This window comes from Rana temporaria, chromosome 4, assembly GCF_905171775.1.
Source record: "Rana temporaria chromosome 4, aRanTem1.1, whole genome shotgun sequence".
NCBI classification, from domain to species: Eukaryota; Metazoa; Chordata; class Amphibia; order Anura; family Ranidae; genus Rana; species Rana temporaria.
In genome coordinates this window covers 460,732,614-460,746,700 of record NC_053492.1, presented here as the reverse complement: position 1 = coordinate 460,746,700, position 14,087 = coordinate 460,732,614, and the positions used below count along the sequence as shown (strand labels likewise).

General features: G+C 46.1%; 1 protein-coding gene across 2 annotated transcripts in view; it reads left to right on the top strand.

Moving 5' to 3' along the window:
• Positions 1-11,058, top strand: part of MTIF2 (mitochondrial translational initiation factor 2) — a 46,050-nt gene extending 34,992 nt beyond the window's left edge. For both annotated transcript variants that reach the window (XM_040351663.1, XM_040351664.1), the window contains exons 11-15: positions 1,390-1,530; positions 4,051-4,215; positions 6,940-7,080; positions 9,327-9,514; positions 10,787-11,058. In XM_040351663.1, coding sequence (XP_040207597.1) covers positions 1,390-1,530; positions 4,051-4,215; positions 6,940-7,080; positions 9,327-9,499 — 620 coding nt within the window. In that variant the 3' untranslated portion in view covers positions 9,500-9,514; positions 10,787-11,058. The remainder of the gene's footprint in view (positions 1-1,389; positions 1,531-4,050; positions 4,216-6,939; positions 7,081-9,326; positions 9,515-10,786) is intronic.
• Positions 11,059-14,087: the final 3,029 nt, after the last annotated feature.

The following is a 14,087-nucleotide window of genomic DNA, read 5'->3' as shown; positions in this document are numbered from 1 at the left end:
TCCCTGGCTGCACTATGACGGGCACATTGGGCGTGCCGGCGCCGCACACCACGGCTGAGGTAGGTCAGTGATTGTGTATGCCTACCAGGTCAGTCACAGTGTATGTATGTAGGTCAGGTCAGTGTATGTAGGACAGGTCAGTGTATGTAGGACAGGTCAGTGTATGTAGGACAGGTCGGGTCGGTGTATGTAGGACGGGTCAGGTCGGTGTATGTAGGACGGGTCAGGTCGGTGTATGTAGGACGGGTCAGGTCGGTGTATGTAGGTCAGGTCGGTGTATGTAGGTCAGGTCGGTGTATGTAGGACAGGTCGGTGTATGTAGGACAGGTCGGTGTATGTAGGACAGGTCGGTGTATGTAGGACAGGTCGGTGTATGTAGGACAGGTCAGCGTAAGGCCTCGTACACACGATAGGTTAAACAGAGGACACCGGTCTGATGGACCGTTTTCATCGGTCAAAACCGATCATGTGTGGGCCCCATAGGTTATTTAACCATCGGTTAAAAAAAAGCCAACTTTAAATTTAACCTATGGATTCCTAACCGATAGGTCAAAACCGAACGTTAGTAGGCACAACCATCGGTTAAAAATCCACGCATGCTTGGAAGCATTGAACTTCATTTTTTTCAGCACGTCGTTGTGTTTTACGTCACCGCGTTCTGACACGATCGGTTATTTTAACCTATGGTGTGTAGGCGGGATGGACCATCAGTCAGCTTCATCGGTTATTCTAAGACAACGCTCCTTCAGACCGTTCTCATCGGATGGACTGATTGTGTGTACGAGGCTTTAGTGTATGTAGGTCAGGTGTCCGAAACAACCCTGAAAGACATGCTAGTGTGCCTAAGAGCTTTCCTACATGCTGATCTCATGGAGTGTGTAACTGACATACATACACACACTGACTTGCATGTACTGACACACACACACGCACACGCGCGTAGGTCAGGGTATGTGTGTTGGGTAAGTCGCACCGCCGCCCCCCCCCCGGTGCCAGCTTCGGGCTGAAGCCCCTGGTCTTTTTGCCACCTAGCAACGCCCCTGCCTACTGCTAAATCTGTACACTATGCTATACATTATATACTCTTTACTGCTCCACTCTATGCTTCACATTACATACTTTACACTGTTCCACTCAGTATACTGTGCTTTACATTGTATATTCCACATTGCACAATCTGTACACTGTGCTTTACATGATATACTCCACACTGTACACATTGCTGTATGTTGTATACTCCACACTACAGGGTGTAATGGTCAGTTGCACTTCCTCGCAGGTCATTTAATATAAAACACGTTACCTATTTCATTCTGTGTTCTTTGTACGGTGGAGTGGAAGGGTAGCAGATAAGGATGCCTCACTGTCTCCCCCCATTTCTTTGTGTAGGAGATGTGGACGGGTCTGTGGAAGCCATTCTGAATGTCATTGACACATACGACGCTGAAGAGGAGTGTGAGCTGAACTTGGTCCATTTTGGCATCGGGGACATCAGTGAGAGTGACGTTGTCCTGGCAGAAACATTTAATGGTAAGATAACGAAGGAAAGGATTTATTTTATCTTTTAGATGTGAAAATAATCAGCTTGGTGGTAAAGTGTATCTAAATCCAAGAATAAAAAAGTTGATCGTATTGCAGCTTACTGGTCCTTAGATGTGGCGACTGCATTCATTGCTTTTTTTTTTGTTACATTATTTCGCCTTTATTTTATCCTTATTTTATTGCCAAATGATGGCTTTGTGGGGCCGTGAACTGTCACCAGCTGTGTCCACCTGACACAGCCAATGACTGATCAGCGTACCAGCCCTCTACCGGTACCATGTGATCTCTGTGACCAATCACAGCAGATCACATGACAATTGTAAAAACAAAAAAAAGAATGGCTTTGATTCATGCCATTCATTGTGTACGATTGTGTTGCTAGCTGTGGTTGGTCACAATGATCACGAGGTACAGACAGGACCAATCACAGCCCATCTGTACCATGTGATTTAGATGTGGCCAATCACAGTAGATCACATGACAATTTTAAACAATAAATGGCTTTGATTCATGCTATTCATTGTGTATAATTGTGTTGCTAGCTGTGGTTATACAGTGATCACATGGTACAGACAGGGCCAATCACCGCCCATCCATAACATGTGATTAGCTGTGACCAATCACAGCAGATCACATGACAATTGTAAACCAATGAATAGCTTTGATTGATGCCATTCATTGTGTACAATTGTGTTTCTAGCTGTGGTTGGACACAATGATCATGGGGTACAGACAGGACCAATCACACCCCATCTGTATGTGATGACTTTGTGGTAGGTGTGGCGTTGTCCTTGTCATAGGCTTGCTAAAACAGTAAATTATATGAACCTTCCTTAGTATCAGGTCCTCAGTATAGTACTGAGGACTCGGATGTGAAAGAGAGGGGGCTGAGGACACCGATGTGAAAGGGAGGGGTGAAAGAATAATTCCGGACAGCTGCCCTTCAAAAATTATTTTATTGAAGCTTCATTAGACAAGTGGTTGACAGATGGAGCAGGGGACAAAGGTAGAGGTAACAGCTAAACGATGATATTTGCGCAAAACACATCTACCTCTTTGTCCCCTGCTCCATCTGTCAACCACTTGTCATATGAAGCTTCAATAAAAGGATTTTTGGAAGTGCAGCCGTCCGGAATTATTTCTTCACATTACACAGCATGCGAGCTGGGCTAGCACCTGACTAATGTGTGGGGATTAACCAGACACTCACTCACCTGGAGCAGTTTTTCTTTCTTCCTAAAAGAGGGGGGGCTGTGGATGCCATTGTGAAAGAGAGAGGGACTGAGGACGCCATTGTGAAAGAGAGAGGGACTGAGGACGCCGATGTGAAAGAGAGAGGGACTGAGGACGCCGATGTGAAAGAGAGAGGGACTGAGGACGCCGATGTGAAAGAGAGAGGGACTGAGGACGCCGATGTGAAAGAGAGAGGGACTGAGGACGCCGATGTGATAGAGAGAGGGACTGAGGACGCCGATGTGATAGAGAGAGGGACTGAGGACGCCGATGTGATAGAGAGAGGGACTGAGGACGCCGATGTGATAGAGAGAGGGACTGAGGACGCCGATGTGATAGAGAGAGGGACTGAGGACGCCGATGGGAAAGAGAGAGGGACGGAGGACGCCGATGTGAAAGAGAGAGGGACTGAGGACGCCGATGTGAAAGAGAGAGGGACTGAGGACGCCGATGTGAAAGAGAGAGGGACTGAGGACGCCGATGTGAAAGAGAGAGGGACTGAGGACGCCGATGTGATAGAGAGAGGGACTGAGGACGCCGATGTGATAGAGAGAGGGACTGAGGACGCCGATGTGATAGAGAGAGGGACTGAGGACGCCGATGTGAAAGAGAGAGGGACTGAGGACGCCGATGTGAAAGAGAGAGGGACTGAGGACGCCGATGTGAAAGAGAGAGGGACTGAGGACGCCGATGTGAAAGAGAGAGGGACTGAGGACGCCGATGTGAAAGAGAGAGGGACTGAGGACGTCGATGTGAAAGAGAGAGGGACTGAGGACGTCGATGTGAAAGAGAGAGGGACTGAGGACGTCGATGTGAAAGAGAGAGGGACTGAGGACGCCGATGTGAAAGAGAGAGGGACTGAGGACGCCGATGTGAAAGAGAGAGGGACTGAGGACGCCGATGTGAAAGAGAGAGGGACTGAGGACGCCGATGGGAAAGAGAGAGGGACTGAGGACGCCGATGGGAAAGAGAGAGGGACGGAGGACGCCGATGTGAAAGAGAGAGGGACTGAGGGGGCAGAGGACTCTGATATGAAGCAGTGTGGGGACTAACGACTGTAATGTGAAGGGGGAGATTGAATTGAGGACTGTAATGTGAAGGGGGGGGGGGGGGGGTGAGAGCTCTGATGTGAAGATAGACACCCTTTTAGACTGCTAAAAACAACCTTTTAGAGATGTTTCATGCTGTACTATGGATAGTAATTTATGTCACAGGTTAGAATACCAAAATCTCCCCTCCTTTTATTCATCATGTGTCTTGTTTCTTATTCTCCAGGTAGTGTTTATGGATTCAATGTAAATGTCAACAAAACTGTGCAGCAACTCGCAGCCAAGAAGAACATCCCCATCAAACTCCATAAGATCATCTACCATCTTGTTGAAGACCTGAAGGAGGAGCTCAACAGTAAACTGACCCCAATAACAGAAGAGATTGTCAAAGGTGTTTTATCCTTTTATCCAACCTCCCGCTTTCAACCAACTGCTTTCAGCGCTGACGCATTTTGAATGACAATTGCGCGGTCATACAACACTGTACCCAAATTATATTTTTATCATTTTTTTCCCACAAATAGAGCTTTCTTTTGGTGGTATTTGATCACCTCTGCGATTATTATTTTTTGCGCTATAAACATAAAAAAAACTTTTTGTTATAATATCCCAATTTTTGCGATTTATTTTTTTTTTTTTTTTTTTTGTCGGGCCTGCGATATTGCAGCGGACGTATCGAACACTTTTGACACAATTTTGGGACCATTCACATTTTATACAGCGATCAGTGCTATAAAAATGCACTAATTACTGTAAAAATGTGACTGGCAGTGAAGGGGTTAACACTAGGGGGTGAGGAAGGGGTTAAATGTGTAGCCTGGGTATGTTCTAACTGTGTGGGGGGAGGGGGACTGACTGGGGGAGGTGACCGATGCTGTGTCCCTATGTAAAGGGACACAGATCGGTCTCCTCTCTACCTGACAGCACGTGGAGCTCTGTGTTTACACACAGAGCTCCACGTCCCTGCTGTGTCACTGACGATCGCGGGTGTCTGGCGGACATCACGGCCGCCAGGCACTCGCATCGGCTCCCGAGCGATGCGCCGGGCACGTTGTTTCCCCGCTGCGCGCCCCCAACGGCGCGCACAGGGAATGACAACAATAGGACGTCTAAAGACGTCCACTCGGCACTTGAGAGCCGCGCTGTGGACGTCTTTCGTCCATAGCACGGAACACAAGCGGTTAAATCAACATCAGTGGCTTGGTATTCTCTAAGGGAAATTCCCAAAACTTAGCCGGTTGGAGTTACAGTATTTGAAGACTGAGGTTGGGAACCACAGCCTAATGGAATCGAATCGGATAGGAATGGCTGAGGATGTGCTGCGAAGTTTGTAACCTGATGCAGCTTTTTGCAATGAAAGATTGTGAAATGTCTAGAAGTGTATCAGTGCCACTTTGTTGGTGAAAAGTGCATTTTCTCATAGAGGCAGTAAAATGTTTCTTTGTAAATGCAGCTGCTCTGGCAACCTTCATAGTCATGTAGGTTGAGTATAAAGAAATTTTTTGGTTCCCATAATTCTAGGGGTGGTGTAGAATGCGTGTTTTTTTTATTTATTTTGTATTTTATTTTATTGCTGCCGCAAAGGAATGTAAACATCCCTGTGACAGCAATAGATATATGACAGGTACTCTTTATGGAGAGATCTGTGGTCTAGAAGTCCTCAAATCCCTCCTCTGCCCCTAAAAGTATTCAAAACATCAAGATCGGTGTGTTTGAATGCTTTTTTTATTTTTTTTAAATGGCGCAGTTTACATCCGAGTAAACCAGAAGTGATGTCAGGTCCTCACTTCTGGGTTACCATTGCGGAGAGCTGATCAAAGCCAATCTGGTCTTTGTTGGGCTCTCCGACCAGCCAGCTGTCACATTGGGTCTCTCAATGGGACGGGAGAGCCAGAGAAAGCCCCGGTTCGGGAAAGAGTCCCTTCCTGCTGCTTGTAAAAGCAATCCAGCAGCTAGTTGGCCACTAGGATTGCTTTTACAAGAGAATTGACCGCCGGTACAACCACTCGCAGTCCAGAAGTGGATAATACCATACCTGGCCAATGCCCCTGGAAATCACTCAAATAGACACCACTACTCAAGCCATCTCCACTACATTCTGGGACCTGTGCTGAGCTGGCTTAAAGTGAAGTTCCACCAATTGTTTTATGTTTGTCTGTGCTGCATGCCCTAATCTCATAGTGTTCAGAATGGACAATTTTTATTTATTTTGTTGCTTGTAAATACCTTTATTTTGTAGTCCTTCATTACTTCCCCCTTCTTATTAGCTTAGGCTATTAAGTCACAAGGCTATTCGCAAGGGTTTCTGGGATAGGCATCATGTATCCCAGTAGTCCTTGCAAATAGCCTATTTGCATAGAGAAGGGGCGGCAACTTCCTCTGACACTCCTGTTGCTATGGAAACCTGACTTAAACCTATTACATCGCTTGTGCAGCACTGAGCAGGTGCGAGATCTGCAAGGCTGAAATCCAGGAAGTCATACAGTCTGGCTTCATAATGCCCACACTTAAGATGGCCCCAGTCTATTTCTAGATTATAAACTAACTAAATGCTCTAACAACCTAACAAAACGGACCTTAGTTTTCAGACTAACTTTACTAGACTACATTAATCTTGTGTATTACAGGGGTATTTATATTTAAAAAGTGAAATTGTGGGTGGAACTCCGCTTTAAGGCATTGTGAACGAAGAAGGTTTGCCGTTCAGCATGGACCCCGTTCAGAGAATGCATGGCATTTTCTGAATGGATGAGGTGGAGAGTGTGACGTCACTGCCCTGCCCCTCCGCCTCATCCAATCGGAGAACGCTTTGCATCCATTCAGGAAAATAAAAGCATTCTCTAAATGGCACCTGTGCTAAACAGCCGACCTTCTGTGTTCTCAATGCATCAGTATGGGTGCTCAACGCGGGACCCATAACCTAGTGGCGATCAGTGGAGCAGCGGTGTGAGAAGATATTGTATAGACAGGGCCTCTTTTTAAATTGCCTGAAAGGAATAGAACATTTACTGGCACACACGTCTCGGAGGAAACCCTAAACCTAACCTCATATAGAGTATGATGTACAATAATCTCCGTTATCTGACCATTAATCCTCAGTATTGTGTTCTTCTAGGAGAAGCGTCTGTCCTGGCTCTGTTTGATGTCACTGTGGGGAAGAAGGTCACCCAGGTGGCGGGGTGCAGAGTTCAAAAAGGCGCCCTAGAAAAAAAACTGAAATTTAAACTAAAGCGCAATAATAAGGTTCTATGGACAGGTAAGTGCCGAGTCTTCTACTATTCCAAAAGCCTATTTCCACTTTTTTCAGACTAAAACCCCTTTCACACTGGGGCGGTTTGCAGGCGCTATTGCACTAAAAATAGCGCCTGCAAACCGACCCTAAACAGCGGCTGCTGTGTCTCCAGTGTGATAGCCCGGAGGGCTTTCACACTGGAGCGGTGCACCAGCAGGACGGTAAAAACAAGTCCTGCTAGCCGCATCTTTGGAGCGGTGTGTATACCGCTCCTCCACCGCTCCTGCCCATTGTAATCAATGGGGCACCGCGGCAAAGCAACTCTGCAGAGGCGCCTTACTATGGTTTTAAGCCTTTCTCAGCCGCTAGCGGAGGTAAAACCGCCCCACTAGCGGCCGAATAGTGCCGCAAATCCGGCGGTAAAGCGCTGCTAAAAATATCGGCGCTTTACCGCCGACGCACCTCCCGCCCCAATGTGAAAGGGGCCTAATTGAGATAGCACCTACTTTATATTTGTTACTCATTCATATAGCATAAATTAAAAAAAAATAATAAAAACTTTACAATTGCTGTCTATTCTTTTAGGATAGTCCCAGCGGTGAAAAATCCTACTTGGTTCTCTTTGTTTATGAAGGGACTGGGGAGCTGTGTTTGAAATATTAACCCCAATTGTACATGCAGTCCCCGAGTTACAAACTTCCGACTTGTGAACGACTCCTACTTACGAATGGGAGGCTGCGTGACGTATCTTCTGCCGTTCTGTGCATGCGCGGCCACTTTTCGACAGCGGGCACATTTGACGGAACATCGGAAAACTTTGCATCTGCCGTTCTGTGCATGCTGTTCCGACTTGCGAACATATTTGACTTAAAGGATCACTAAAGGACATTTTTTTTTTAGCTAAATAGCTTCCTTCACCTTACTGCAGTACTGGTTTCATGTCCTTATTGTTCGTTTTTGCTTTGATGTTGCTGTAATTCTGCTGTGATCTCCACACTTCCTGGTTGCCTGTTTCCTTATATCCACAGTACTTGGAGCTTTTCACGATGGTCTAAGCTGTCATTACTGTGTGTCTAAAACTCCTCAGAACCAATCAGATTCATTTTCAAAACAAAACACTGCCCTGGATTTGTTTGTTTTTGTTCTGTGTGTCTCTCTAGTTTACAGGAACATGAAACCAGTTTAAAAGTGAAACTAACCTGCAGGCACATTATATGATTGCTTTTTATCTATTTGTAATCATTTTTAAAAGGAATCGGTTAACTTTTATGTCTCTATACCCTGTAAACAGTCATTTCAGCAAAACATTTTTTTTTCCTTTAGTGACCCTTTAAGAACAAACCTACAGTCCCTAGCCCGTTCGTTACTCGGGGACTACCTGTACTGTGCTGTCAGATCTCATTATCAGCTATAAATTACATTTGAACACCCTCTGTCCTGTACAAAATAGGGGATAGATGGCCTGGTCATTAGGGGATAAATCTTCCGGGGCTGGAGTAGGCATTGGGTGCAGGTAGGTTTGCAAGAGCCAGACAGTACAGTCTGTGGACCGGAAACTTAAACATGAGTATTGTCTTTTAATGGTGAATGGCTTGACCCCCCTCCCCCCCCCCCCACTCCCGCACTGATATGCAGAATTGGTGGGCACTGATAGCGCCAGTGATGAGCAGGCACTGAAAGGCAGCACTGACTGGCATCATTGATGGGCACTAATTGGTGTCACTGATGGGCACTGCTGGGGCTTTCCTGTAATCAGGGCACTGATTACTGGTCCTGGTCTCCCTTGCGCTGAGATGCCGCTGATCGGCTCTCCTCTCACTGTCGGTGTGAGGCGAGGAGAGCTGATAAACGTCACTTCTGCATTTACATGTGATTGGACACAGCCGATCACTTGGTTAAAGAGTTGCGTCATTGGCTCTTTACCGAGATTGGGGGCACGCCGTGTCCTAGAAACACGGTGCACCTGCGATCGCCGCCATTCTGGGGCAAAGTCATATGACGTTGTCCCAGAATGACAACCGCACCGCTTCTCCGTCATTTCACGGTGGGCGGGCGGCAAGTGGTTAAGGGTCCTTTAGAGTAAACAGTTTATTAGTTAATAGAGTCGCCTTTGATATATGTGTACATTGTAATCTAAAAACCCCTCCCCCCCAAACAAACAAACACTGTGGAGCGTTTTCTCAAATTTGACTGCAAAAAAAATGGAAGTACACTTTAAATTTCACAATTTTTCTCTGATGAAATTGGCTATAAATAATGTTCCTCTGCAGGCTGCTTATCATCTCTGAAGCACCACAAGAACGATGTGCAGAGTGTGAAGACCGGGGTAGATTGTGGTCTTAATTTGGATGACGGTGACGTTGAAGTAGAAGTTGGAGATGAAATCATTTGCTTTGAGGAGAGGACGATACCGAGGAAAACATCATGGGATCCTGGATTTTAATCGGTCATTTTCTTGGTAAATAATCTTTTTGTTCTAGACTGAACTGACATACAAAACAAATCCTCTGCATAGCAGTCTTGGCATCACCACCTAGTGCCGGTGTTCTGTCAAATTAGCCAACTCATCAGAAGCTCCAACCACTGCACTAGGCGAAGAACTTGACCTATAAACTTTGTGCCGTAGTAGGGCCATGGAACAGGCCTGGGTGGCTGTACCACTTGATGGAGGCCTTGTTGCCCCCATCCTCTGGGGGTGGAGCTGGTCGGGTCCTCGGTGGCTGCCTCATGGGGGGGCACCATGGAGTGTTGACCCATGGGTCGTTTTCCTATTCGGGATCACTTAGGGGACACCCCCTTTGGAAATGTGGCCTTGTATGCTTGTGGCCTTGTATGCTTGCCCCCTTCCCTAATCCCCTACCCATTCCCGTTTTTGTTTTCCCTGTTTTTGTAATCAGATGTGTTGATGCATTTATTTCTGCTAATCTGCTAAACCCTCATCAATGACGCATTGTTGGCTATGTTGTATTCCATGTGTCAAAAATAACGAATATATATATATATATATATATATATATATATATATATATATATATATATATATATATATATATATATATATATATATATATATATATATATATAATATAATATAATATATATATATATATATATATATATATATATATATATATATATATATATATATATATATATATATATAAAGGAGGTCAGTCTCCCGCGGGGGGGTGGCAGTGGTTTGCTGCCGCGTTCTCTTACATCTACGCCGGGCTGTCTCCCTTGGGGGGGTTGGGTGCTTGCGTCGATCGTCGCCGTCCGTCTAGCCCCACCAAAAATAAAAATCGATCTAGGGCTTTAGCAAAACAAAACGGTAGTGTTTACATCTGCCAGCGCCGGAAGTGACTTCATGAAGTCGCCTTCGACCTCTAAGGGTCATGGCCAGGGACCATCTGGTCCACGGGCAGCTCTATGGTAAATCGCTCCCGACAGATTCAATCTCTGGCTCCCCGATTGCACAGGAAAGACTGGAGAAGCACTGGAGGGCAACAGGAGAGGGGAGGCGTCCCATCCCCCCGCCCATAAAAGCAATTCGGTAGCTAAACGGCCGCTTTGATGGCTTTTACAATGTAGGGAATCACCGGATGAGAAAAAAGATATCTGGATGATCCCTATCTAAGTAAATGATGTCTACCCGGGGGAAGTGGTTAAATGTATTTTGTTTTCAGCTGTTTTACTAACTGATGCCTTCACATTTTGTATATTTTCACAGTAAATATCTCGGCGAGTCCGTGGCAGCAGCTCTTGCCAATCCTGAAGGTCTGGAGTTCGTTGTGCATAAGAAGAACTTGACCCTTTGTTTGGTCCGAACCAAACAAAACATGATACCACGGGGGCGGGCACAGAGCAAGGGGACAGATCTGAAGCAACCAATCGGAAGCCAGCTTTCATTGACCAGACTTGCCCAAAAATTCAATGAAACCTGACCAGATGCTATAATTTTATGTCTGCACCATCAGATCTTCAAGGATTGCAAAAAAAAAAGTTTTGGAAGAAAAATGAACTTATGTTGGATATCTTCATTAAAGCTCACGTTGTCTTTAAAGTAAAAATAATTCCAGGACTGTGCCTATCATAGATATTGGGACTACAGGGAGTTTTCCGGTGGGCCGATGGCTCAGTGGGCCGGCTTCAGTGACAGCGACCTGGGAGTTTCTCAGTTCTGCCTAATCTTGTCCCATAAGGGGGGGGGGCACCAAACTGATTCTTTGCCCCGGGTGAAATAATGTGTAGCTTCCCAACTGGTACTGCCTATAAGAGTACCAGTACCAGCCGTTCTACTCTAATAAAGTAAAACGGCTAGTGGCTAGTGAAGGGGGCGAGGGGGCTTGGGTGGCCGGGGGGGGTGTGGGAGTTGTCCGGCTGCTGTGGGAGAGACCTGTCAAAAGTGGGCAAGTCTGGATGAAGTCCAGGGCCAAATTTTTGTCCCAGTCCAGCCTTGCACTGGTCTGATATAGGCTTGTCTAGGACATGCATCCTGATCACATCATATGTCTATAGTGCTCATTATATCATTGCTGTCTGCAGACCACATATTACAACATATTGGTAAAATTAATTTATAGAGGCTTCTTGTATATGGCCTTGAGATTTCAGTGTGACCCCCCCCCCCCATACAAAAATATGAAGAGTGCTTCTTCTGTCTCTGGTTGTTCCTCATCTACTGTCAACTGCTGGGAGGGAAAGGGCTTGTCTCAGCTCCTTAGAAGTCAATGAGGAAAGAAAAAAAAAAAAGTCCAGCCAACGTGTTTCACTCCCACCCACAGGAGCTTAGTCATGACTAAGCCCTGTGTCATGACTAAGTCCTGTGGGCGGGTGAAAAGCATCAGGAGGTGTGGCCTTGACATCACACAAATCCCTCATGTAAAGAGGGGAAGCAGCCTCAGCCTAGACTCTGTCCAGGCCACGCCCTCTGACGTGTTTCACTTGCCCACAGGGCTTACTCGTAACTAAGCTCTGTGGCCAGGGTGAAACACGTTAGTGAACGTGGCCTGGACAGAGTCTCGGCGATGGGTGCTTCCACACCGTCATGAGGGTTTTGTGTGATGTGCGGCTCTCGGGACTCTTATCTTTCCTCATTGCCTTGAGAATTCAGTGATCAATGAACATCAATCGGATTTAAATCCCACTGATCAAGCGAAATTGGATGCTGTGGATCACTGCACTTCAGAAAACCATGTCATCTGAGCATTAATTTCAAAACAATGTTCTCATTGGGTTATATGTGCATTTAATGTGTTTTAATAATGTAAAAAAAAAGGCAAAACTTTTTTGGATGGTAGAGAGGGATTAGAACCCCTATCAGTTTTTTATTACTGTTTGTGCCCAGTTGGTATATCCCCCCCTCTATTCGTCCTGTTTACCATTATCATTGAAAGTAAAAGAAAATCCAAAATGTGGGGTTGTCCCCAGAAAAGGGATACTAGTTCTAGTGACCTGGGGGGGGGGGGGGTTTCCTGTTTGGCTATGGGGGACAGGAAGTGAAGGGAAATCTCCACAATGGGAAAATCTGACGCGGTTATGACCCTCCCTTGTTCTATCCAAATGAAAAAGAAAACTTTGCCTATAGTGCTACTTTTTAAGAGGGGTTGTACAGGTAAAAAAAAATTCCCTAAATATCTTCCTTTACCTTAGTGCAGTCCTCCTTCATTTACCTCATCCTTCCATTTTGCTTTTAAATGTCCTCATTTCTTCTGAGAAATCCTCACTTCCTGTTCTTCTTCCGTCTGTAACTCCACACAGTAATGCAAGGCTTTCTCCCTGGTGTGGAGAAAGCCTCTTGAGGGGGCGAGAAGGAGGGTCAGGACGCCCACTTACACACAGCTCCTTTCTCTATCTGCAAAGTAGAGGGTGTCCTGACCCTCCTGCTCGCCCCCTCAAGAGGCTTTCTCCACACCAGGGAGAAAGCCTTGCATTACTGTGTGGAGTTACAGACAGAAGAACAGGAAGTGAGGATTTCTCAGAAGAAATAAGGACATCTAAAAGCAAAATGGAAGGATGAGGTAAGTGAAGGAGGGCTGCACTAAGGTAAAGGAAGCTATTTAGGGGAATTTTTTTTTTTTTTACCTTTACAACCCCATTAAGTCTTTTACCCATCAAAGCCTCCCTTGTGTACTCATCCAAATGGCCTAAGACTGCTGCTGAGTGCCGCCATCTTGGATATAATGTCAGCAGATTCAGAGCATTCCCCATCACTCCTTCTCCAGCCGCTGCCTAACAGGCTATGCAGGAGTTATGAAGAAAGGGAGAGGAGCTGGGCCAACACAGACAGAAATAAGACCAGAAGAGAAGGGTGCTATGATGTGCAACCATAGAGAGCTGTACTAGGGAATAGTGATGAACTTGGGCATGTTCGGATTCTAATCTAAGCCCGCCGGGAAGCTGTGACCTGTATTGGGCCAATCGTCTGCGGCCAAGGAATTGCCTACCCTTCAGCTTCACAATTACATGTGGTTGTTGGGTGGGGGGGAATGCCCTGATCACAGTTGATAAGCCCAGTACAATGACAGCTACCTGGCAGGCTCGCTCATGTGTGTTCGGACTAGGATCCAAACATGCCTGAGCTCATCCCTACAAGGGAACCGACTCTGCATGGAGTAGTTACATTTTCTAGCAAGACTGAAGGCACATTGCTGGGGAATAATGTTTAAAGCTGACTATAGGGTCTCTTTCAAGTGGTTCCAAACCCTGTACAACCACTCTTCCCTACAGGTAAGCCTATGCAGGTATATGCAATTAGCGGACCTCCAGCTGTTGCAAAACTACAAGTCCCATCAAGCCTCTGCCTTTGGATGCCATGCTTGTGGCCGTCAGTCTTGCTATGCCTCGAGGGACTTGTAGTTCTGCAACAGCTGGAGGTCCGCTAATTGCATATCCCTGCTGTATAGTAAGGCTTACCTGTAGGTACTGAAAATATCTCCTAAACCTCTACGGTTTAGGAGATATACGCCGACATCATTGGCGCATGCACACTGAAGAAAGGGCACGATCTGTGGCGTTTCTATAGTGCTTGT